General features: G+C 44.6%; 1 protein-coding gene across 14 annotated transcripts in view; it reads right to left on the bottom strand.

The window, feature by feature from the left end:
- nrxn2b (neurexin 2b) overlaps positions 1 to 24,169 on the bottom strand; it is a 645,600-nt gene that overhangs the window by 393,140 nt on the left and 228,291 nt on the right. For 10 of the 14 annotated variants that reach the window (XM_068713609.1, XM_068713607.1, XM_068713608.1 and 7 more), the window contains one exon: positions 17,603 to 17,620. The exons of the other annotated variants lie outside the window; for them this stretch is intronic. In XM_068713609.1, the coding sequence (XP_068569710.1) occupies positions 17,603 to 17,620 (18 nt within the window). The remainder of the gene's footprint in view (positions 1 to 17,602; positions 17,621 to 24,169) is intronic. 14 annotated transcript variants of the gene reach the window in all.

Genomic DNA, 24,169 nt, shown 5'->3' with positions numbered 1-24,169 from the left:
GCATGCTGGCCTCTTTTTATGTCACCAGCTATGAACGGGGATCAGTCAACCTTAAACGTGACAGGCCACAAACAGAACGCCGAAGCAAATACGATCAAATTAAAAGCTCACATTAACCGAGAATCACTTCTGTCATGTCGCCGTTCTGCGGACCGATGATGACTCCGCATTGCTCGTCTGTTCTCTGCCCGAGCTTCCTCTGCCAGCTAATTTATAGCGATGATGAATCTCTTCTTTTCATTCTGCCCAAATGTCCAACTTTAATTAAATTGTCTGCCTTTTTTTTTTTTTTTTAATCACTTGTTCTGAACAAAGCAGTGCCTTCTGTCCTCGCCTGCCACCTCCTAACAACAGAACACCTGATATTGTAAGCAAACTGCTGTGTACAAAGTAAAGAATAACATTGTCTTTGGAGAGAAGAGCAGGAGGGGAAACGGTGTAAAACAGGACTGTGATAATGACGGCAAAACTCGCAGTGAATATTAATTTTCCGGTATCTGTTGCCAAGCTACCTGTACGCCTGTAGTTTGGCGAGGCGGCTGAACAGATCCATCAAATGTCTGTCTGACGGTGTGTTGATGCCGGTGAAGCTCGGAGGGAAGCCTCATTAGCGACAGACTTTGACACACGCAGGCTCAAAAGGCACGCAGGAGTGCACCGACGCCCACGCAAACACTGTGCGTCTCCAGCTCAGACCCTGGTCCCGCCAAGTCCAATCTGACTGGATGTCCGTCTGTCCGTGCGCCATGTTAACAGAGCGTTAGCAAACCCATGTGTGAGCTGAGATCAACTGGTTCAGGCCAACAGTCTTTGTCCTTGACTCAAGTTGTGGAGTTGAACAGAAGTGAGCGACTTTGAGCCAAAGGGGCAGCTGTTAGGTCGCTGTCCCTGTTGGGACGCCATTTGTTTGTGTGTGTATGTGTGTGTGTGTGTGTGTGTGTGTGTGTGTGTAGATTCTGACCAGGCTCGTCGTGACAAAGAGGGCCAGCAGTCATCTATCACTCTGCCTGGCTGAGCGTGTGTCAAGTGTTCGGGTCACGCCGCTTGCTGCAGGTTGAAGCGATGGCCAGATACTGAGCCCTCGGTGCCGGCTGTGCTTCGTCTGTCGGCTTCCTCTAACCCTGAAACCAAAAGCCACGCCGACTTCCCAAAGTACCTTGTGATCACTAACTGCGTGACGCTTCGCAGCCCTGGTATTAGCCGCTCGGAATTTAAATTGCATACATACAAAAGAAAGGCAAACGGAGAGGCATGTGGAGCCATAAGGGTTGCATTTTGTGGAAGAGAAATAGGAGCGTGGAGTGTGAGAGAAAGAAAAAATGCAAACTACCTCCCGCCCTTTGACAAACAACAAACCCAAATCTTGAGTGCTTCGTGAGGGGGATGTTTACGTCGTCCCCTGCCATCTCATCACAACAACACAAAGTCAGAAAGTCAACTCCGGCAGCAATCACTGGCCGAGTGGCTCAAATCACAGCCTTATTGTTTGTCCACAGCCACAATCAGAGCTGCATTGTAAGAAGTCCTGTTGGACAAAAAAGGCCCGCGGCTCCCTCACACAATTAAAAGCCTTTGGAAAGTGAGCTTTAGTGTCGGTAACGCCGCATCAAACACGGAGGAGCTTTTCCGTGGGCGACGGCGACAGAATCCATCGGCGGTGTCCATCGGCGGTGGCCTTGCTGTGAACAACTTTAAGGGAAGCGACTCGCTGCTTTCAACAGCGTACCTCGACTACCACCGGACCAGTGAACGTGTGTGTTCAACCCGGATCTACAACAAATACAGTGTAGGAGTTGTAAAGGCTGATGAACTGATGCACAGAATGACACTGTGTATCGGAACCAATTCATGTTTTTGATTATGTTGCACACGGGTGTGTAGACTATATGGCATTAAACAGCGAACAGATAGAGTGAATAGACTGAAGGGGAGAAAACAACACAGAAGTACAAAAGTGAAGCCTGTAATATGAATTCTTTGCATGGTCTCGTTTGCGTTGTTGAGTTTCCTTATGCATCGGGACATGATGTTTGTAATGTATGCTTTGATGTGGCTGTCAAAGTGCTGCTAATGAAAAAAAAAAGACAAAAGGTGAAACTGGCATTGTGGATTTTCTCAGAGAGATGATGACGAGCAGCACACTGTTCATTATGATCATGTGTTACTTCTGATGTCCCATATGCATGTCTTCTTTACATCCCTCACATATTCAGATTGTCCTTGTTCTTGCATTGTGTCCATAATGATCATGTCTGATGGGGAAGCCCCCCCCCCCCATTCCCAGGGTCTTTAATGGAGAGGAGGTAGGAATTGAAAAAAGGACTTTGTATAAATAAAAGTGTCCCCGCCGTCAGCTGGGAGGCCGCCGTGTTGTCGTTCCCAATCAGAGCGGCGGCTTCAGATGGAGCCTCTCCCTCAGCGCGCTGATTACAACCTGTTTAGAATGGTGATTACATGGAGACGGGCAAAGTCAGGTTGCAAAAGCAGACGCAAAAACCAAGAGGTGGGTTTGAGTGCTTGCTGTCAAAATGGTGTGTCTCTTTTGAGCATCACTCAAAAAAATCCATCTCAAATGTGTCGCTCACTCACAAGTGAGAACAACAATTAGAGACAAAATAAGACGGAACAGACAGAATTTACAGAGCACTTTAATATTTATATGTGAGAACGTGTTTATGCGATGGGTAACTTATTCATAATTATTGTTATAATGATCATTATTATAATTAAAAGTATATATATATATTATTTTTCCACTAGTGGACTTTGAATTTGGATTCTTAAGAGAATATTTTTATCCCGTCTGCTCATGTTTGATATTAGCAAGTCGGACATATTATAATTGTGTTGTTATGGTCGATGAAATGATATTACTACTGAAACGTATTTATAGTTAATAAAATAATTCAGTAAAAAGATAATTGAGCTTCTACTATGTCAGCTTTATATCATGTTTTGAAGTTGTGAACATGCTCCTTTCATCCATGTTATTCCATCTTAAAAACCATAAGAACAAGATTCATATTGTATATCGACGGTCGCTCTGTGACAGTACAGCATATGACCGTCAAGTTTCAACAATTCCGCGCAGCTATGTGAGCCCTTCAGAATGAAACTTCTCAATGTCCTCACCACTTGCATCGAGTGCTTTGCAGCAGCAGTATTGCAGTGTGCCGTCTGCCACCAGAGGGAACGGTTCACTGTCACATCAGGCCCAATGAGGCCCGATTAGCTTCAGCAGTGATGCTAACTGACGCTAATGGCGTCTCCCGTGCCTCGACATTTTACTGCAATAACAAATAAGATGAAGCGGAGTATACACTGGGAATCACAGCGCTATATAGAATGCCCTAAATGTCGTTTGCAATATTGTGACACAGCACCGGTCATTTCATCTTCATTTTGACAGCAGCTACATGCATTGTGCTCCAGGCAGTGTTCCAACATCTGTGGTACATCTGTGGGGGCAGCAGCAGCCCCCCCCCCCCCCCCCCACACAGGTACCTCTGCACCATGTACCCATCTCTGCAATAATATCATGCACACCGACTACCAGCCGATTCAGTCCGTCAGGCCTGTGTCGCAAATCTAAATTACTCTGAGCTTCTGTGACATTAAACATCTACTGAAGATCCATTATGCATTTCCCTCTCCATCCGCTGCACATCATGCAAACTGTGCAGACGGCGGATTGCATTGTGGACATGTCGGAGTAACGACGTCGGTCTCCGGAGAACAAAGTCCCAGAAATGCGTCCGTTGCTATTCCCCGTGCATTCTCCCGAGTCAGAGACAATCGGGCTATAAACAGGTGCAAACTGTTTCTACATGCAGGCAACAGTCACAACACCCACCGCACAGTCGTACAATGATGAAGATGTTGTGTAAGTGGTACGGAAGGTCGTCCACTCGTGTGCCCATTAAACCATGTTACACAGTAAAGGCTGTTTGTCACCGAGGCCCCAGTGAAACAGAGCAGTCCTTGGTTACACCCTCAGGCATTCATCAAAACGCTGCTCGTGGATGGCACCGTGCCCTTGAAAGAGAATTCATTCCGAAGGGCACAGTAGAGGTCAACTGTAACTAGCTCCGTTCATTCTTCACTTTATTACAGTGAGTGAAGGGGAATCACAAAAGAGTGTGTGTCGCGTGCAAAGGGATAAATTGTGCTTTGATTTCCCAACGAAGGATCTGAGAGTCTGTCGTGAAAATAACAAAAAAAAAATAATAAAATGATGAAAATAAAAAAACCAGAGAAAAAAAACTTTAAATTGAAATGCCAATGCAAAATAAGTATGGAACAGTAGCTTGCGATCCTAGACAGATGTTGCATAATGCACCGGTTAAAAAGTTAAACTGGATCCTGGTCTGTTTAAAGTGGCTGCAAAGAGCACACCAGGAGGAGGTCGTCAGCGCCTACACAGCGTTTGATTGTTTTTCTTGTTTTGCCGCGGTAACACGGCAAAAGCATTTTTATATACTACACTTTGAAGCATCGTCACACAGGCCAGAGTCAGATTTTGGCATTTATATTGTACTTAATAGTTTATTCAACAGCTGGCCGCCACACGGACCGGAGTGCACATCAAAAAGCTTGACATGGCTGGGATCGTCTCGTCCCAGCAAATCAGTTTTACTACACAATCAAATCAAACAAGTGAGCTGCTGGGAAGGGACGGAAGACTTCCTTTTTTATTTCTCCTGCTTTTTTTTATTTTATTTTATTTATTTTTTTTATTACTGGCAATTCTAACTGAAAGGGGACACAAACACCTGTCAGCGCTCTACGTGACATCCCGGCCCGTTTTTGAATTCCAGCCGAGGCGGTGATGGGGCCGGAGCAAAATGGAGCTATATCGCTGTCACAAGCTGTCGGCGCTTTAATAACCGAGAGCTTCTCTGTCGTCGTCGTCGCACGCTGACAGGAATGCAGATATTTATTTGGGTTTGTTTTTCTCCTCGTCCCCTCTGTCTGCTTTTCTTTCTCCAACGCCACCATCCACACAGTTCCATCAAACTCTTTCCTATTTGAGATGATTCAAATAGGTGTTGCTAAAATATGTAATCCAAACCATGTGGTCCCCCTACCTTCCTTTGTTTCTCTCATTCTCATATGTTCATGTCATTATCAACCACTTGCTCTCTTTTCTGCCTTCCCTTCATGTCCCTCCCTTATTCCCCTCTCTCCCCAGCCCATCTCTGCTCCTTTTCCTGATCTGTAAGGCTGCTCATGTCTCTTAAGTCACCCTAATCTTACAACATCAGCTCTGTAATGCGCCTCATTATGAGTGGTGGGCATGGCAATCAGAGTTATAAACCCCCCGCTCTCCTCCAACCCTCGACTCCCTTAAATCCACTTTAATTCTAACTCCTGAGTGCTGCACAGGGGAGTGGTGTACGCATGCAAGGCCAAGACTCACGCACTTCAGCTTCACACACACACACACACACACACACACACACACACACACACACACACACACACACACACACACACACACACACACACACACACACTCAGATTCCTAACGTACACTGATAATGAGGCCATTGGAGCAATTCCTTGAACCTACAGATTATGTCGTATAAGTAGATGTGCATCCTTCACACCTCGACATAAGGTGACTTCCTATTTCTCAGGCAGTGGGAAACAGACGGCAGAGGGTTTTGCACATGCAGATAAGAAAAGCTCACAGCCAGTGACAAAAGCTATTGCTGGTGTTCTGCAAGCTGTTAACCACATGCACATTTCAATTCAATTATCATACCGTTTGTTTTTTAGCACCAACAGCCCTCCATATAGCTCATTCTCCCACCTGACAAAAGGTAAATAAAGCCTACTGTATGTGCAATAGGAAGCGTTTGCATTTCACCCTCTTCCTCCCTAGGAGATATATATATATATATATATATATATATATATAGGTATATATATATATATATATATATATATATATATATAGATATATATAGATATATCTATATATATCTATATAGATATCTATAGATATCTATATATATATATATATCTATATATATCTATATATAGATATATATATATCTTTCTCACTAGGATATAGTGCTAATTAGAAGACACGAGAGGAAACAAAAGGTGGGAAGTAAGAAGGAATAGGATAACCACAGATTGGAGAGAAAGTGCGAGTGTGTGTTTGTACTGTACAAAATATACTCAAATTACTAATTTGTGCTCTTGAGTTATTAATGTGCACCAAATACTTCAGGCAAGGCAAGTTTATTTGTATAGCGCATTTCGACAACAATTAATTAATTCATGCTGTTGATATAATATTGTTTTTGGGTGAATACAGCTGTTTTCAAGGCCTGTTTATTGCTCTCTTGCTGCCCAAACAAAAGCCTCTCCTTTATTAAAAAATACACAATAGCTATATGAGAAAAACTGCTGCATTTGCACATAGGACATTGTCTGAACGTCAGGTGTGTGTGTGGAACCTACAGCAACTGTATGTGTTTTCATTAAAGAGGCTACAGTGGCTAACGCGGCCGCATCACGCCAAATACAATACTAAGTTGAACGCATTAATCTGTGTGCATGAATCATTAAATCCAAAATGTGAACACAATCATTGGAAAAAAAAGAGCACGTATTTGTGTGTGTTTTTCCCCAGAAGTGACATGGAATGTATTGTTAAAAGTGTGGCCCTCTTTATCTGCAGTGACACAGCCTTGGAAATAAAACAGAGGGAAAAAAATGAGGCTGAAAAGAGGAGAAGTGTTGCATAACTGTCTCGTGTAATTACCTCTCAGGCGTCGGAACGGAGGCTTTACAGTTAAGTGATGGGAAATGGAAGACGGAGATGGTGAAACAACACCAAAAAAATAAATAAAAGATAACAAAATTGTGTCGGATTCAACTCAAGGCTAAATGCAATAAAGTCTTTTCATTTACAGTCTTCCCTCTTATGCGATATTGTAATATAGCTTGCTTACAGACTTGCATTTCTAATAAAAGACCATGATCTGTACTACTGAAGAAGTCTAAGCTGGAGGTTGCACATGCAATATGTATTTGATCCCCCCCCCCCCCATTGTGAAACTCAAAATGTTTGATTTTGCTCCATGGGATATTCTGTTTTCAAAGGAATAGGCAGAAATGCACAAACGCAGGTCTGAGGAGGAGGATAAGAGGAATGATGATGATTGTTTCTGTCAAGTACATGTTTTTAGCACAGTGGGCACATTCTATGGTGGTGATGTGGTAGTATGTGTGTGTGTGAGCATTGTGTAGGCACCGGCAGGATGACGCACTTTTATGATGTCATCTGTCCTCTGGAACAGATTGGATTTAATTGGTCGGTCGTTTCACAGGCGCATGCCTTTTTTTAACAAGTGCATCTATCAATCACTTGCACACACACACACACACACACACACACACACACACACACACACCGCGGTTCTTGTAAAAAGTCAATCATCTCTGCTGCGGAGTGGAATCTACTTCACCTCTCACTAAACTTAAGGAAGTACACACGTTTCTGTGAGTGATTCATATCAAATTGTACGAGGACTGTCCGTACGCACACAGGCCAGCATAAATGATATAGTCTCTCCATAAACACACACTCTTGTTCCCACAATGTTCGCTGCGTCCGTGCGTCGATAGATCAGCCTTAGCCTCGCAGCCTGGCCGTGTCCTACCTCAGAGCAAACCCCCGCGTTCTCCTCGTTTGCAGGCCTTAGTAGCACCGATAACACTCCGGTTCTACGGGCCCCCCATTCATCACCTCCAAGTACCGGCTCACCGGATGCTTTGCTCCAGACTTACTTACAGGACTGGCGAGGAAAAAGCTGAAGGGGATGGGGATGTGCTGATAAATTCTTTGTACTGACAACTAAATTATCACAAGGATCTGTGTCAACGATTTAGAAATTAACAACGCCTCCTGACCTCCTGACCCGTTCTCTTCCTGTCCTCCAGTTTCTGAGGTAGACGGCCTGTGTGTGGTTCTCATCAGCGCACAAGAAGTCTGAAATTCACTTGTATTAATCTCCACATTGTTACATTTGACAGCACGCTTATGTTTGCGCTTGTGTGGTTCTGTTGCCGTAAACCTGCAACAGGGAGACAAATAAATGACTGCATGACTTTGATGACTCTGTCTTTTGCCTTTCTTCCCCCCAGAAAGCTGCTGTGCCACTTTAGATTCTCGTCCTGCACAACACACTGTAGACTGTGGGCGATCCACGCACTGCTTCTCCGACAGAGAGATGCACAGAGAAGAGTGAGGTGAAATCCTGTACCAGCCACAGACATCCAAACATTCACACACACACACACACACACACACACACACACACACACACACACACACACACACACACACACACAGTACAAGACCACAAGACAGGAAACCAGGGTCCAATCAAACGCTAGCTCGTCCACCATAAAACAGCAGAGCAGCCTCAGTCACACTCCCAACTAGGCTCCTGGCCCTTGTACTGGCGGTTGTGGAGTTCTGTTCTTCAGGTTTATGAGATGGGATGTAACATAAACCTGGCTGCTGAGGTGGTGGAATCCAGATTATTTGTTTTAAAACCCTTGTGTCTTATCATACGAGGTGATAGAGACCGGCTGTACAGTACTTAAAAAGTGTAGAAAGTGCAACTTTAACAACTGCTTTAGTTCTCTAACCTTTTTTTAGGATACTTTTAAATTGAATCAAAGTTTTCTCAATGGTGGGTTTGCAATGCTCAAAGAACATCATGGAGATCCTAAAAATGCAGCACTTGAAACTCCGGGGAAGTTTAAGTTTTCTTTGAGCAGACTTCAGGTTGGACAGATTTATCTGACTATACTTAACTCACTACACAAAGTCCATGCACTATTAAACCAAGGCTCCCAATAGATCGGGTGAGTTCTAACATATCGATTCAGCAGCCATTCAAGCATTGGCAAAGCCGCACCCATTTGTCTTCGTTATGAATTGATAGGCATGATTTGATAAGCAATGCATTGCATGTCCGTGTTCGTCTTAAATGAAAGGATGTACCTCAGAGACGCAGAACGAGCAGAACTGATGCGTGTAATGACATTGTAAGCAGTGGAACCAGCAGCCGTCACAACAGACCGAGATAGCCGTCTGTGCAGCGCGACAGAACATGTACAGTGTTGCCACGCGGCGGTTTATTGCATGCCTGATAGGTGAAAGAGCTCATTAAAAGAACTAACGCAATGTAAAACACCACTTACCGTTCTAATGGCTACTTCATTTGAGATCATTTAGGCTTTAATCTGGAACAAACACATTACTGTTACGCGTGTGTGTGTCTGAACAGTGGCGGTGATACTGGTGGTAGGGGGCGTCCATAGTCTATCTATGGGTCATTTGTCTTACATGTGGCAGGACGCATCCTGTATGTATGTGTGTGTATGTGTGTGTGTATGTGTGCGTGTGTGTGTGTGTGTGTGTGTGTGTGTGTGTGTGTGTGTGTGTGTGTGTGTGTGTGCTCTGGTTTCTATAGAGACAGATTGATTCATGGGCCTCATCCCCCTGATTGGGTTCCCTATCGATCAGGCCGGCTGTGGGCTGCTGCTGACCGTGACCTGGGAGCCACAGAGCAGTTACCGCTGCACAGCGTCCCTCTGGGTCATCCATTCTCACATCAAGCCCTGCAGCATGTAGGGGCCCCGGGGCCTCACAGAGGGGGGGGGCAGAAGTTATGCAATGATTAATTTAGGAGGGAGATCAGAAAAGATATGAGGATGCTTAAAATACAGCAAACAACGAAACATTAAAACTTAATTTTGACCTATATTAATGATTCAAGAGTTTGCTCACAGAAATAGAAGCTCCATCGTTTCCATCACAGCCCTAAATTAATCACACAGAGGTGTCACTTTTTTGACAAATTATACAGTTTAAGTTTTAAATGTCATACCTCCAGCAATTGGTCTGCATCAGTGTTCATCTAATGGTTTTAAAGCCGTCTTTTATGACTTCTGTCTGTTCTGTGTTTTTGTCTACAAAACTTCCCATTTTCTCTTTTTTTTTTTTTTTGTCCGTTAAGTGACAGGACTAATCTTTTCATTTCCGTCTGTGCAGGAGGAAAAAGGACAGAATCAGATTTTTTTACATTAGCTCAGTTCAGATCAGGTCGCTGCTGTGGCAGTTTATAATCTGATACCAGTCTTAGAGCTTAGGTTACGCAAGATAGAGAGACGGGAAAAGTGTGTTTGTGAGGCGGCTTAAGGTGCCCAAAGCTCAGTGTCTGTCGCGGTGACGTATCAACTATCTGCATCGCCGTGTTATTCTTTAAGTCCACGCACAGAAACACACGCGCTGCCGAAAGGAGTATCGACTCCAGCGTCCAGTGCTTTAGACGCTCAATACCTGCAGACCTCTGCTTAATCCCTTCAGCACGGTTAATACGCCGTCATTCACTGTAGTCCTGTTTGGGGATGAGATGCATCCCACACATGAAGAAGGGAAGTGAGAATAGAGAACCAAAATGCATCATTATATGAGGTTGCTTAACACTTAACTGAGCATGTGTATTTTTAGTCTACACTACCGACTTTCATACGCCAATTAAAAGTGCTTTTATGAATGCTCCGCGCTCTCGGTTGTTTCCTCATCTCGTCACTATGCGTCGTGGTTTTCATATCCCGTGCAGCACTAAATGTTTCCATACGAGCTCCTTTTATTCCATTATTGATTCCATTCCTGACGTCTGACGGAGGCCGAGCTGTCACTGCCGATGACGACTCACAGACGCAGCGTGTGATTTATGATGCGAGCGTGTCAGCGTACGTGGCTGCAGCTCTGGTAATTGACAGCCGTGTGCTTGTCAAACACGAGAAACAATGTGACACATTCAGTGAACACCCTGGCAGTTATCCTGCTCGTCACGTCTGAAGACTGGGGAAGCAGACATACGTTTTGCTAATCAAAATTATGGAAAGTTTGTGCTTCTCGTATTATCAAAGCGGTACAGGAAGTGTCCTTTAATAATAAGCCTGGGAGGTTTACTTGCGGTCCGGTAAACTTCCACAAAGTCAGAGTAGTCCTTCATCTCGCCAAAACGTTGTGTGTCACAACTCTCACACAAGACCAAATAAACCACATTTGTATTGAGATCAATAAAAAGACATGATCTCCCTCTGTCTCAGACACACACACACACACACACACACACACACACACACACATCTCTACACTGTGCTGCTGTGCAGGTTGGAAGTGAGTCTTTGTCTGTGAGGCAGCGCTTTGGGGTTTTACAGTCACAGTGACATTTAGGATCATCTCCATGTCAGACTGTGGTTATTATCTATTTCTGCTAAATAAACATGAAATGTCCCCTCTCTTTTTATTGAGTGAATGGATACCTTCAGATGTGTAGCTCTACTTCTGACATGACAGATCATCCCTCTAATAAATCCCCTCAAACACAAATAGTGAGGCGCTGGATGGATGTGTGTTTAGCGTCGAACAGAAGAGCTGCATAATGAACATGTGCCGTATATGCACCGCCGCCAACAGGATATCAACTGCAACATACAGGACACTGGTCTTATAATTAAAAAAAGCTCGCCAGTCTGTCCTCGTGCGGCGATGCTCATTTTGCAGTGTTGCCTTCGCGGCGTCATATATATCAAATTAATGAATGCATGCAATCAGGTTAGGGAATGAGTGCAGTCAATTTTAAAGTCATAACAGTGAAAGTGTACAGATGCGTACGTGTGTGTGATGGCGTGTGTTAATCTATGCGATTGGCCCTGGGCGGGTCCCAGCACCAGCTGTTGGTAATAAGCTGTGGCTGCTAATAAACGTTCCCCCCTAAGCTGTGGAGCTGCAGGGCACCGAGGCCCATCTACAGCGGCGGCCTCGCTCTATACTTAGCAAAAAAACAAAACCCTGCTGCTCCCATAATATAACCACATCAGTCTGCCCCCCCCCCCACCCCTCTCATAACTCTCTCTCCGTCTACCCCCTCATGGAGTCAAATCAACCTAATAGATCTGCAATCAGCCTGCCGAGCATTGTAATGAAGTCCAGCCTTGGGCTCCACACTGATGCCAAAGGACAGTATGAATCAAAGCCGAGGAGGAAGAAAGTCGCTTTTTTCTTCTTCTTCTTTTTAAAACATAGTAGGATCAGCTGCAAGGTCAAGACGGAGGGATAAATTGTATCCTGGTTCTTTTTTTCTGCTGATAGTCTTCATTCCTCACGATCCTGCCACTGTCTTAAAAGAGTGTGTTTGCACGCTGCATGCACAAAAAAAAAACAACTTACAACGTCCACACCGAGCTCACCGCCTCGACACGCTTTGTTCTCCCTCAACCTTTCATCTCTGTATCCTGAGTTCTTTCTCAGGAGATGCAGCTTTTCCTCACAGTACACAGTATGTCACACCCTATTGCATGTTGGGAGAATCTCCAGACTCACTTAAAATCAGGGTTGCTACTTCCACAAAGCTTGCATTACTTTGACCATTCAGAAGTAAGAGACGCAGTCTTTCTAGGACCCCTGAATCGACTTCTAGCTAATTAGTAAATACAGGAAGTTAAGTCTGCTCCGCCGCGCTGTGATCTCTGAACAAGATGGAAACATTAAGACGTGTTTTTTGAGTGAAGGAAATCAAACCTGAACGTTGGTGGTCTGCGCAACTTCTCTTTGATTTGAGGATTAGAGCTTTGGAATGTTCATCGCTGTCTTAGCAATTACTCTGAGGCTAATGGAAGCGGACGCTGTTAATCTTCACATGCTGGAGCCAATGTGGGTCTATCTAGCAGCGCTCTCCATCTCTTATTCCTAGTGTGTAGTCTCACGCCGCTCGGCGATCGGCACGCCATCGGCACGCCATCATTTCAAACCCTCCGACGCTGTTTCTGAGCAGTCAAGCTATTACAGCTTAATTTATTCGTTAGAGACGAGACAAGGATCAAATATAACAGCGGCAGGTTTGAGCGATGGCCAATCCAGTGACTTCTCCAGCCTCCAAAAAAAAAAGAAGAAAAAAAAGGGTCAGCAGTTACAGACTCACTGTCAGCAGCGTGAACATTTTATGAATGAGGATTTATTGTGTTTATTAGTGTTAATGATGTCATTTCTAAGCCACACCACAGCCACGCTGAATATAGAGCCACGACGTTACGCCGTTTAGTAGTGTGAGGAGCGAACATGCGATTTCTTTTGTTCACGTAGTATTTACGTCTGCCCTGATCTTCTGGGCCTGACCCTCACACATCTATTACGCTGGAACAATGAACGTGCTCTTGGATTTTTATGATTCAGCTTAAAATGGATTCTTAGCTCAAGGTCAAACAACTCCAGACGGCCATATCTTTTAATACTTCCTTTGTTAGAATACTGACTGTAGCGTTCTCTATGCTAGTCAACATGAGTTCATCTCTTAGGTCATATTTTACTACAGCTGATTCTGCAATTTGGCTAACTTTAGTATTTAGAGTCACACACTCCAGACAACTTAATACGCATGTTGTCCGACTTGCAACCAGAAGGGGATGACGTCTGTTGATGTACGGCCTTAAAAGCATTCAACACTCCATAAGCAGGTGATGTCTTGCAGCTGTAGGCTAACGTTACAGAATACACCCACATGTCAGTCTTCTTTCTGTATATTCATCACAGAGCCTATACAAGCATGCTTCGTACAAACTGATTGGTTGAGCAACAAGAGCTGCTCGGGGATTTACATGAGCAGACTGACAGACGAAATATAAGTTAGTGAGAATATACGATCGAACCAGAGCCGCCAAGCAGCTCCAGCCAGAAAGAAATGGTTACAACGAAGTCCACGTAGATTACATCCCTAATCCTCATACCGTATACCAACGACAGAAACATATGAATTCATCTAAAGGGAGGAAGTCCACTACCGCAAATGACTTAAAATGACTGCCAAAACAATGCTGGCTCTCCATCTCAAAGTGCCGGGCTAATTTCCAGCCCAGGCACGTCCCCCGCTTGTGGGCGGGTAACAAGCAAGACAAGGTGTCATCTGATGATTTAAAAGAATGCATTTACTACAAAAGGAATAATTTGATGAGGGAAAGACACAGTTTACCATTGCAAATTTAATCCAGCTAATCAGGACGGGGTCCAAATGTGGGATGCGTAGCAGTGCCAGAGGGAAGAGCCCGTTTAAATAGAGCGGGGACAACAAGTTGTTCTCCGTTACTCGTGTCCGGCTATCATCTATGCATCCATGTATCTTTGCTCATTCCTTCTATTTAATCCGCGGACGTGTTAAGACACAGTGGAGCGTAAAATGGCATAAATGGGGCCTCAAATGGAGCAAATGAGTGCACATTTAATTGTAGTGATTTAAACCGGCTCCCTGTGGTAGGGAATGAGAGCCGGACGCCTTAAGTAGCAATTATCTCAGGTAGCTATCTCATTACCGCCCTCCTCTAGTATGTAAATGTGGCCACAGGCTTGGGAGTTACACTGCAGATCGGCCATTTTGTTGTGCTCTTTTTGAGACGTTGCTGTTTATCACCAGGCAGGGAAAATAACTTAAGTACTGGTTGTGTTTCCAGGGAAAGTGGTGGTTTTTATAGCATATTGGTTCCCACGTCCTTCGCTGGTGTTTAAGACTTGTTTAATTAAGTAGCCAGGTTGCTGCGATCAAACGGAACCTTCCCTCAGCGTGCAGCACTTTAATGACCAAGGTGATGAAAGACATTCATAAATTAGAACAGTTATGAACTGTTTCAATGTCCACAGCGGGGCTGTTCCTTCATGCCTGCATCGGCTCAGAAGGAAGCAGCTTTACAATAGGAATTACCCGGCTGTGTGTAGACACACAACGCTAGATTTTGGGAGTATGAAAAGAACTATGATTGTGCTTTTGAAAAAAAGCTCTAGGTATTGACACATTCTGTGAGGGTTTGTCTGACTATTGGATGTTTTAGACGGGGAGCGCAGAGAAAAAAAACACCGTCTCAGATTAAGTGCCACTCTCCATCTAACAGAGAGCCTGAATCCTCCATTTCTTCTTCCTAATTGCAGACGCGCGGTTCACTGAGCATCCTCAGCGTCATGTGCGGCGAGCGGGCCAATCCCATCGCAGCATCGGCTTGAAAAGGCTTCTGCTGGCTCCGACTAGCCTGAGGTTGGCATTCAAGGGAGGGAGAGAGGAAAAAAAAAAAAAAAGGGAAGAGGGAGATGCTAATCATCTGAGCTGAGGAGAACAAGGCTTGAGAGAGAGATGTGCACAGAGAGATGTGTCGGCCGCTGCCAATGCCAGTTTTTGGAGTCACAATGAAATGCAGCGATGGGATAAGGATCTGTGTTTGTAGTTTTTGCCTGCCTGCCTCTACAGTTAAGGGACAACGATTACCGCTGCCACTAGCTGCCTCATAAGCCTGGCAGTGGAGAGGAAAACTGAAATATGTCCAGCAATGATGCTTTTTTTTTTTTGCAACGTGTTAGTGAGGTTAGGCTGTCTTTTACATAGCTGAGCCAATTCTAAAGGAAAATAGGAAAAAATCTTTTTTTTTTTGTCCAACACATTGGTTGGACAAAGATGGTGCTGCTAATGACAGCCTCGCTACGTATGATGACGTTTGTGCAATAAATACTACTTACTACTAAATACTACTTTTCGTTTTGCTTGTTGCCTGACTTCTACTTTTGCAGTGCAGTGCTACTGTTCTGCTCAACGATCAATATGCTCCAGTGTATGCAGAAACAACTATATAGCAATAAAATGCACACATGCCAGAACTACGTTGACTTTGCCACAGAAGCAGCTCGTATCTCAGAAGCAGAACTGAATTATCTCCGTCTTCTTTGCCCAGCGGTCTTAATGAAAGTGAAACTACATTTGCAATGGCCCCCCAGATCAAATATTTTTTTTATTCCTCTCCCTCTCTGGATCCTGATTCTAGCAGGGTGGCAAGAGGTCGGTGTGGTATTAGAGCGTTTGTCCCCACTCTGCAGTGCACCCCAGAGGTGAATATGTCCCCAACCAAAGCTACAGTTCACACCCGGGTTCCAACGGCCGCAGATGGACAAAATACAACATTAGTATTCAGACAACATCAGACATCTGGGCCAAACACTCACCGGACAAAGCACACACACACACACACACACACACACACACACACACACACACACACACACACACACACAGAGAAAACTATTTACATATAAGGATCAGGAGACATGCTTGAACAGCACAGAACGGGTAAATGTTCCCCGTGGGATTGGTCAAAAAAGGATTTATCGTGACTGTGTGAGAAGGACTGCGTGTTTCCTTTCCTCAGTGCACGCTTAACATTCTGCTGTTGATTACTAGTCCGCATTCATAATGCATAGTAGGTACTGCAGCGAGACAAAGCTAATTATTAGGAGGCGAGCGATAACACTGACACATCACTAAAGCGGGAGTTGGCTGCTGCAAACTGCTGCGAGCTAGAGTTTGAAACTCATTTCCTCTCTGTTTGTGTGAGCTGTTGATACGTCCCATTAGTCTGTCCATCTACGCTCTCGTCCCGCCATCCCAATCCTGTCCCTCCCCCATGTCCACCCCCTCTGAGTCCAAATGAAATGCAGATAGAAAGCTAGCGTACTGTGACGTGTCAGCATATTCACAGATAAAGCATCTGTCCGCGTTTTTTAATAAAAAGCCTTAATGGTCCAGAGCGCTGTAGGCCCGATACACAACAACATGGAGGATGAAATGAAATGTCCCCAAAACGTTGCATCTCCCTCTCATAAGTTACTTTAATGGGGAGGTCATTTTGAAATGTAGTGCAATGCGGGAGCGCTAGCTACGGGAAAGTGAGCCGTTAATAGCGGCGAGGATACGAATCGTACGACTGGATTGCAAACAAAAGTCCCATTCAAACACGGGAAGCACTCAACCACACAGATTGGAAGTCTGATCGGTGCGCCGTTGAAAGCCGGCTGAGGCAGATGAACAAATAATGTGTGAATGAACACGGTGTAACCCCACATGCACGTACAGAAGCACGTCTACCACTGAAACACAGAGCTCCAAACCCTGAACCGCCACACCAGTCACTTTCACAAACGCTCAGGAACTCGAAAATGAACTGCCAGAACCAGAACTACTCATTGAATCCTGATAAGGCGGTCCAGTGCGGCGTGCCGACGTTGTACAGTATAATGTTATTCAAACTGAATTGTGCCCGGGCTACCAAACTGGCAATTCATTCGCTGAAACCTTCACATTTGCATTTACATTGGAGAGTAATGCAGTTTATGAGACTTGCAAAGTAGAGACTAAGAGTTCTGTCTTTCCACAGCAGACATTTAGTATCCTTCCGTATACAGTGCAAACAAATTAAAGGTAATGTAGGAGGCAATATCAAATAGCTGCAAAGCATAAAGACCGAGAATGAGAGAGAATGAGTTCTTACTCCATAATAAGCAGTTCTTCACAGAAAAAGTGAAATTAAAATGAAAGGAGATCCTTGGTGGCGTGATGTGGCTGCTGATGCTCGCACACGGCTAACCGCACTGTAGAATTAAGACGGACTAAAACATTGTGCGTCGCTATGGCAGCAGGACAATATATAAAAAAAAAAGATGCACAGGTGGAAGTATAGAGAGAAGGCCACTTACCGACTTGAGATGAGTCACCTGTAGAGAAAGAAGAAGCAGAGAGGGACAAAAAATCAGTTCAAAGAGCAGAACAGCCCAACAGATGGGTAAAATGAGATGCATTAACACCAGGTGAAAAAGCTCAATCAGACGGCAATTAGGGTTAGATTTCTTTCCACACAAACTTCAACAGAGCTACTAATTAAGATGGTGGGAGGAAAACAACTAGTGTGGATGATCAGAAGGCAGCATTCCTATTTTCTTTCTCAAGTCTTAAAGGTCACAGGAGGACCTCTCAGGCAACAGCAAAACTTCTTGACATTCACTTTCCACGTCTGGCTAAAATAACTCCGACTAGGACTCAAACTCATTATAAAAAAAATGGCCGTGTTGTAAAAAAATAAAAAATGTCTCCCTAACTGCATTCACCATGTGTTTGTGACTTTTATAAACAACACATTATGCAATTAAGCAGGTTTTCAAACAGAAGCCACCTAGCTAAGAGGAATAACAACACATAATACAATTCAAGAGCAATTATAAATACCCAGAAATCCAACAACTCAGTGGCACAATGAGCAAATTGAATGTAATAGCTTTTAATAAATAGTTCAAACATCCCGACAGAAGGACATGGAACACGGACCTGTGGAGTCTCAGGCAGACGTCACACTGCACAGTCACTGTCAGAGCCACACATGGTGAGGTGGATCAGAGAGAACAGGAGAGAGCGGTACGGATGGGTAGCAACGCATCACCCAGTACCTCACCACACTGCTGAATTAAATGGGAACACAGCCCGGCTCATTCTCCTTTTTGGATTCCTTCCCATGTTCAATAGATGATGCAAAAATGAAAGAAAGAAATGAATAAGAATGCATAACTTTCATCTGAAATATCGATCCATGCTGTCAGGTGGGATTCATAATTATAGATTGGAGCTGTTGGCAGGTGTTACCTATTACAGAAAGTGTACAGTAGGTGTTAAGATCAATGCGGGTTGAGGTGCATCCAATTAACTTATGAAAGGTAAAGGTGAGTTTCATTTTTGCACCTACTGCACAATCATTTATTGATAATTGTCTTGGACCCATATGCCCCTTTTGATGGTGACCTGCTCAACATTATTTATTATGCGACTAAACTTTCCACTGTGTTTCTATGTTCTTAAACCTTGTTTGTGATAAGATTACACAGTTGATGATAACGGATGTTTGTTAAGAAACATCAAGATGACACTAAAGTAAACCTTGCATTGTTGGATATATAATAAACAGCATGAATCCAGTGTGATTTATTGACAACATTACGTACAAAGACACAGTTCACTGAAGAGATCCACACCACTGCCCACTGAGCTCCCTTACAGCGCCTCCCTGCCAAGCCATGAACAAAGTGGCCCACGATAGGCAGCCTTCCTTCCTGGCTAGATGGCCACCATTCTATGTCCAAGGTGAAACGAAGCCTCTTCAGTCCCAACACATGGAGGAGAGCGACCATCCCAGCCAGAGCAGATGGAGCGCAGGGCGCTTTGCCTCACAGCGCCGACATTGTTCTTGAAATATCGGTCCGGGGCGCGAGAGCAGGGCGGTCACAGCGGTGGATGAAGGCGGAGGAAGAAAAGGTGCCGGAGGAAAGAACGCAATCAATAGGTCCGAGTCTCCCGGGCCTTGTTTGTTAATATCCGGGATTGTGACACGGATATCTCCTGCTTCCGAGTGGTATCAGCTGCCCTGCTTGTTGTGACATTAAAAAAAAAAACACGCGCTCTAACACACAGGGGGTATAGCCAATGACGACGACGACATAGGAACCGAGTGTGTGTGTGTGTGTGTGTGTGTGTGTGTGTGTGTGTGTGTGTGTGTGTGTGTGTGAGAGAGACAAAGGGGCAAAGATAGTGCGGGAAGAGAAAGCTGGTCAAACACAGCTCATCCATCACGCCTTTCCACTTGTCCCAGGCCACGGCGAGCGCCACAGAGATGTACCGAGCGGCGTAGATGTTCTAATGTAGTATCGCCATGGCAGCCACATCATCTTTACAGCATTAGAGACAGTGATGGGGTGGCCATGTTTTATTGATGATATATCAACCTGCAGCGCTGATAGGACCCAGGGGAAGGAGCTATAACACCTGTAGTGACCCCCGCAGTACAGTAAATCACGAGGGAAGCGTATTGAGATCAAGGCTGGTAAGCTGTTGGTTATTGTGATCCCAGCCACACTGTATGATATGACACCCATTATTACAGCCACCAGCGCATGTATGTCTTTGTGACCATGGTGCCATCATTTAAAAAGCAAGCTGGAAAATGACCCCCGTCCACCACCACCACTACCCCCCCCCCCCCTTTTTCCTTTTCAGTAACTCAGTCTCACAGCTGAGAAGTAGTGACCCCCGTCTGATGTCGATTTACACTCTCCACACCTCTCTCTCTCTCTCTCTCTCTCTCTCTCTCTCTCTCTCTCTCTCTCTCTCTCTCTCTCTGCGCCGCTTGGCTGTCGCCCCTCCTTGGCCATATGTGGAGCGAGAGGAGTGTGGAGGGAACATGACACACGTGAATGAGTGAGTCGCAGGGCACCAGCACACAAGGACACACTAAAAGGCAAACTATCCCTGTCCACATTCCAGGCTACAAAAAAAAAAAAAAAAAAAAAAAAAAGCATGTGCAAAAAATAGCAGTCCAAATGTGTTAAAGTTATCAGAGGACAAAAAATTGAGTGAATAATAGAGGGTAAGATATTACAGGTTTCAAGGCTTCTCGGAAAAAACGTCACGGCAGTTTTCCCTCTCCAAAATCTTGCTTAACTTTGGAGCGTTATTCAACTCCCTTCCCAAAGCTAGCATGATATGTGATATGGATTCATGAGGTCGTCTAGTTCCATGTGAGACCAGTACCTTAACTCTAGCTTAAAGACCGGCTCTGCTACGGCCTCTCAGAAACAGAAAAGTCTTCAAACGGCGACCGGCGGCTCTCCAGAGGGCTAACGATGGCTCTGTGTCACTTAAGCCACGTCCGGGTTCAGGGTAGTCAATAGCAGGGCCTGGAACTGAATCCAATCATCACTACAGGTATAGCAAGTACCAACATGATGAGAGGTGTACCGATGAACACATCTGCACAGCATATTCAGCTACGAAGATGTAGATTCACTAATCAGTGTAAGGATATCTAACTGTTCACAGCTGATTACATCAAATTCATGAACGAATGAGAAATCGTTGTGAATTCTAATTTGTGTCCGTTCTTCAGAGCGTTACAAACGTGCACAGACTAATGGTCATCAGCTATGCTTTCAGAGCTGCTGCTTCTAAAAACACACACGAGAAGTAAAGACAGAGAGACCGCGGGCCTGAGGCGATACCAAGAAGCACATATTAGGAATCAATGGATCCTGTCAAAAACTCAAAGCGAGTATGGCTCCTACTTGAACTGTGTCACGATTAATATTTCATCTCACCACCCTGCCTCTGTCTACGGACATCGAGCAACGGCTACAGCTGCTCCTGCTGTGGTGTCTTGCGATGTGAAAGGTATATACAGAAATAACAATGTCATGCTCCTACAAGATCCCCCCCCCTCCCCCCCGCGGTTGACAAAGTATGGAAACACCAAAGATGATTGTGCATTTACTGAATCCTCAAGAGACTTTACTCATACAACCCAACTGTTGGAAAGACTATTTTCCACAGCGGTGAGCAAACAGGGGAAACTGCTGGCATTCTGCCTTGATAAAGATTGTATTACTGGTGGGTTTCACCTAATACGATAAACGGATAGAAGCAGAAGGCGATCCACCCCGCTGTGCTCTCGAGCTGTGCAAGGAGAGGAATAGAATACCCTGAAATCCCCCGCTAGAGGTTCACCACAGAGCATGACCACCTGTGCATGGTTTACACTAATGAAATGGCTCTAAGGTTACCCCAGAAAGCTTTTATTGACAACCAAAGAAAACACTATTTTAGTAAAGAATGTTATGCATCTACTGGATGAAACGCATACCTGAAAAAACTAAACTTTGTAGGGATTTACCTCCATGCAACATTCATACTATTGATAATGTGGAACCCTGCATAGAGCTGCTCAGTTAATGGATGCAGGCAAATATGGATGCCTCTATATGACCTACATAAGTACAAGAGATCATCAGCGAGGAGATTATTTCTATATAGTTTTATCAATGCCACCAGTTTGGATTCCGCACAAAATCACAGGCAACCATGCAGGTTCCAGGTCCTGGTTCGCTGCGGTCTTGGACCCCGGCAGCAGCAGCAGCAGCAGCAGCTCCACCTCCAGCCAGGAGCAGAGCTTAACCTCATGCTCTGCCAGTCCCTGTTGGGAGCCAACACCAAGCTGCTGGGGGGCCCGCCGGAGGGAAGGGAGGCACAGGAGAACCGGAACCAGGACTGAGCGGAAGGTGACTTTAACGTTACGATAGCCCACTGTCTAAGTGTGTGTAAATACAACACGTTATAAACAACGATATCCGATAGTCGTGTGCAGTAAAAAGTGTCGCAGTAATCTGCTGTTCGCTGCCTTTTTCACTGAGGCTTTATTGGCTTGCCCATTACCTGCTGTCAGATATCCAACTGAATTATTTGACATCCCTTGTCGGTATTAGATAAAACGTCACAGAGATTACTAATAAGCTGCAGTCACTTTGCCGTTGTTTGACATGAAGTCAAGTGTTCATCCAGCCAAGTGCTAAGGACATGATGTGCCTAAGTTACAGCATTTGAAGTGGGGCTTTTAAATCGGTAACAGAGCAAAGAGATCAGCATGTGACATTCAGCGCCTCCGTTTAATTTCCCCTCAAGATGTCACTGAAACATAATCATCCACTGTCTGGCCTTCACATGAGATGCTCTGTGTTTGACTGAGTAAATGAATGAGAGGCAAAGAACGACATGTATTTCTATGATTTGAGTTAAATAACATTTCTATACAAGTTGTGTCGCTGCGTCTGCTGAGAGGTGCAACAGATTGTATCCATAGAGACAGAGCCTCCCTATTGGCTCAAGATTTTCACTTTGAGAACCCGAGTTCTGGACCTTTTAGTGTGGAACCGCAGAAGGCCGTTCTAGCTATCAAGGAGACTTCAAAAGAACATCGATTCTCACAAAGGGGGAACTTCTTGCCGAAGCAGCGAGTTTAATGTGCTATTCAGTGGTGTTATACATTGTATCCGAGTCACATTTTACCACGCAGTGTAACAATGAAATGTAAGAACGACGCTACGCTGACTTCCAAAGCAGTGCATTTGAACAGGGAATAAGTGAATAGATCATTTAAGATAGATTCATGAGCGTTCGTTCTCTTTCTACGTCTTTATCTCTGCTTCTCTTCAACAGTCTCTCGCTACTGCTCTTACCATCCACACTCATTGTGCTCCTATTTTAAGTCTAGAGATATCCACATGTGCAGTGAGGGTCACAGTCTACAATTCTCTTGACAGGGACATAGCATTTCTTTTTTTTTGGTTTTTAGGATAAAAGCCAAGGAAAGGGAAGGTACTGCTGTGGAAGTGTAATTATTGTAAAATGATTTATGTCCTTTACAGAAGGGGTCACCTCGGGGAAAGGTTGCCTTCATTGGAAAAAAAAAGAAAAAAAAAAAGTCATTAGCAAGCAACTCATATTCACCCCATGGAGGGTTAGGTCAGTAGACCAAACATGCAACTTACTAGGTACAGTATGCACTCACACAATTAGCACAACTCGACTGCTTTGCTGATCAATTGTAATCCTCAGGAACATTTTAATTACAGTAACAATGATAGCAATGACCCTGAGTCTGGAGAAGGTGGTTGTTTTAGTGAAACCCCACGGTCTGGGCCAAAGAAGAACCACCCTTTTTGGCCTCACCACCACACTGCAACCCTTCAAAGAAATAACAGTAGAAGAATGAAAGGAGAGAAGGTACAAAGCACGCCCTGAGGCCATGTGTGCACTATCACGTCCTGCACCAGGGGAGGGCTAATGTTCTTCAAAAAGAATGAGAACGAACAACGTGCTTTAACCCCGGCAAGCAAAACCAGTTAACATCTGCCACGCAAGTCAAGTCTGGCGCTGAGCTAATTGGAGCGGACGGCCCGGGCACTCGGCTCACCGGAGAGGGAACTTTAAACCAAAGGCCCCTCTCTCCCAATGCCAGCGCCACCTGTAACCCAGTGCATCAGGGATTCATCTGTAGACATGAGACGGGGATGAACCACTGGTCAGGGAGAACTAAAAAAAAAAAGAAAGAAAAAAGCCCACTCTGTGAAGCCTCAGTTTTAGTCCCGGAATTTCCAGGCACGTCTTGACGGACAACATGTGTGAGTGGGACTACTTGTTGCCCCCTAAAAGCTTGGGATTTACTTTGATTTAGTTTGCAATTTTTATTTTATGTTCATGTCATAAATATTAGTCTCAAACGTAAATTTAAATTGGCTGAATAAATCAGTTGAGAAACTGAACGTTTGTATAAAAGAGCAAAACAGAGGATCTTTGAGTTCTATCTCATCTTCTTTAAAGAAATCGATCTGAAAAGGGAGGTGTCTCATAATCAAGGTCAATATGGCATCTCATAAGCAGGTTTAAGGCAGTGT

Source organism: Cebidichthys violaceus, unplaced genomic scaffold, assembly GCF_023349555.1.
Source record: "Cebidichthys violaceus isolate CVI_PGR_0920_01 unplaced genomic scaffold, fCebVio1.0.p SCAF_19, whole genome shotgun sequence".
Classification (NCBI taxonomy): Eukaryota; Metazoa; Chordata; class Actinopteri; order Perciformes; family Stichaeidae; genus Cebidichthys; species Cebidichthys violaceus.
This window is presented reverse-complemented; position numbering and strand designations above follow the sequence as displayed.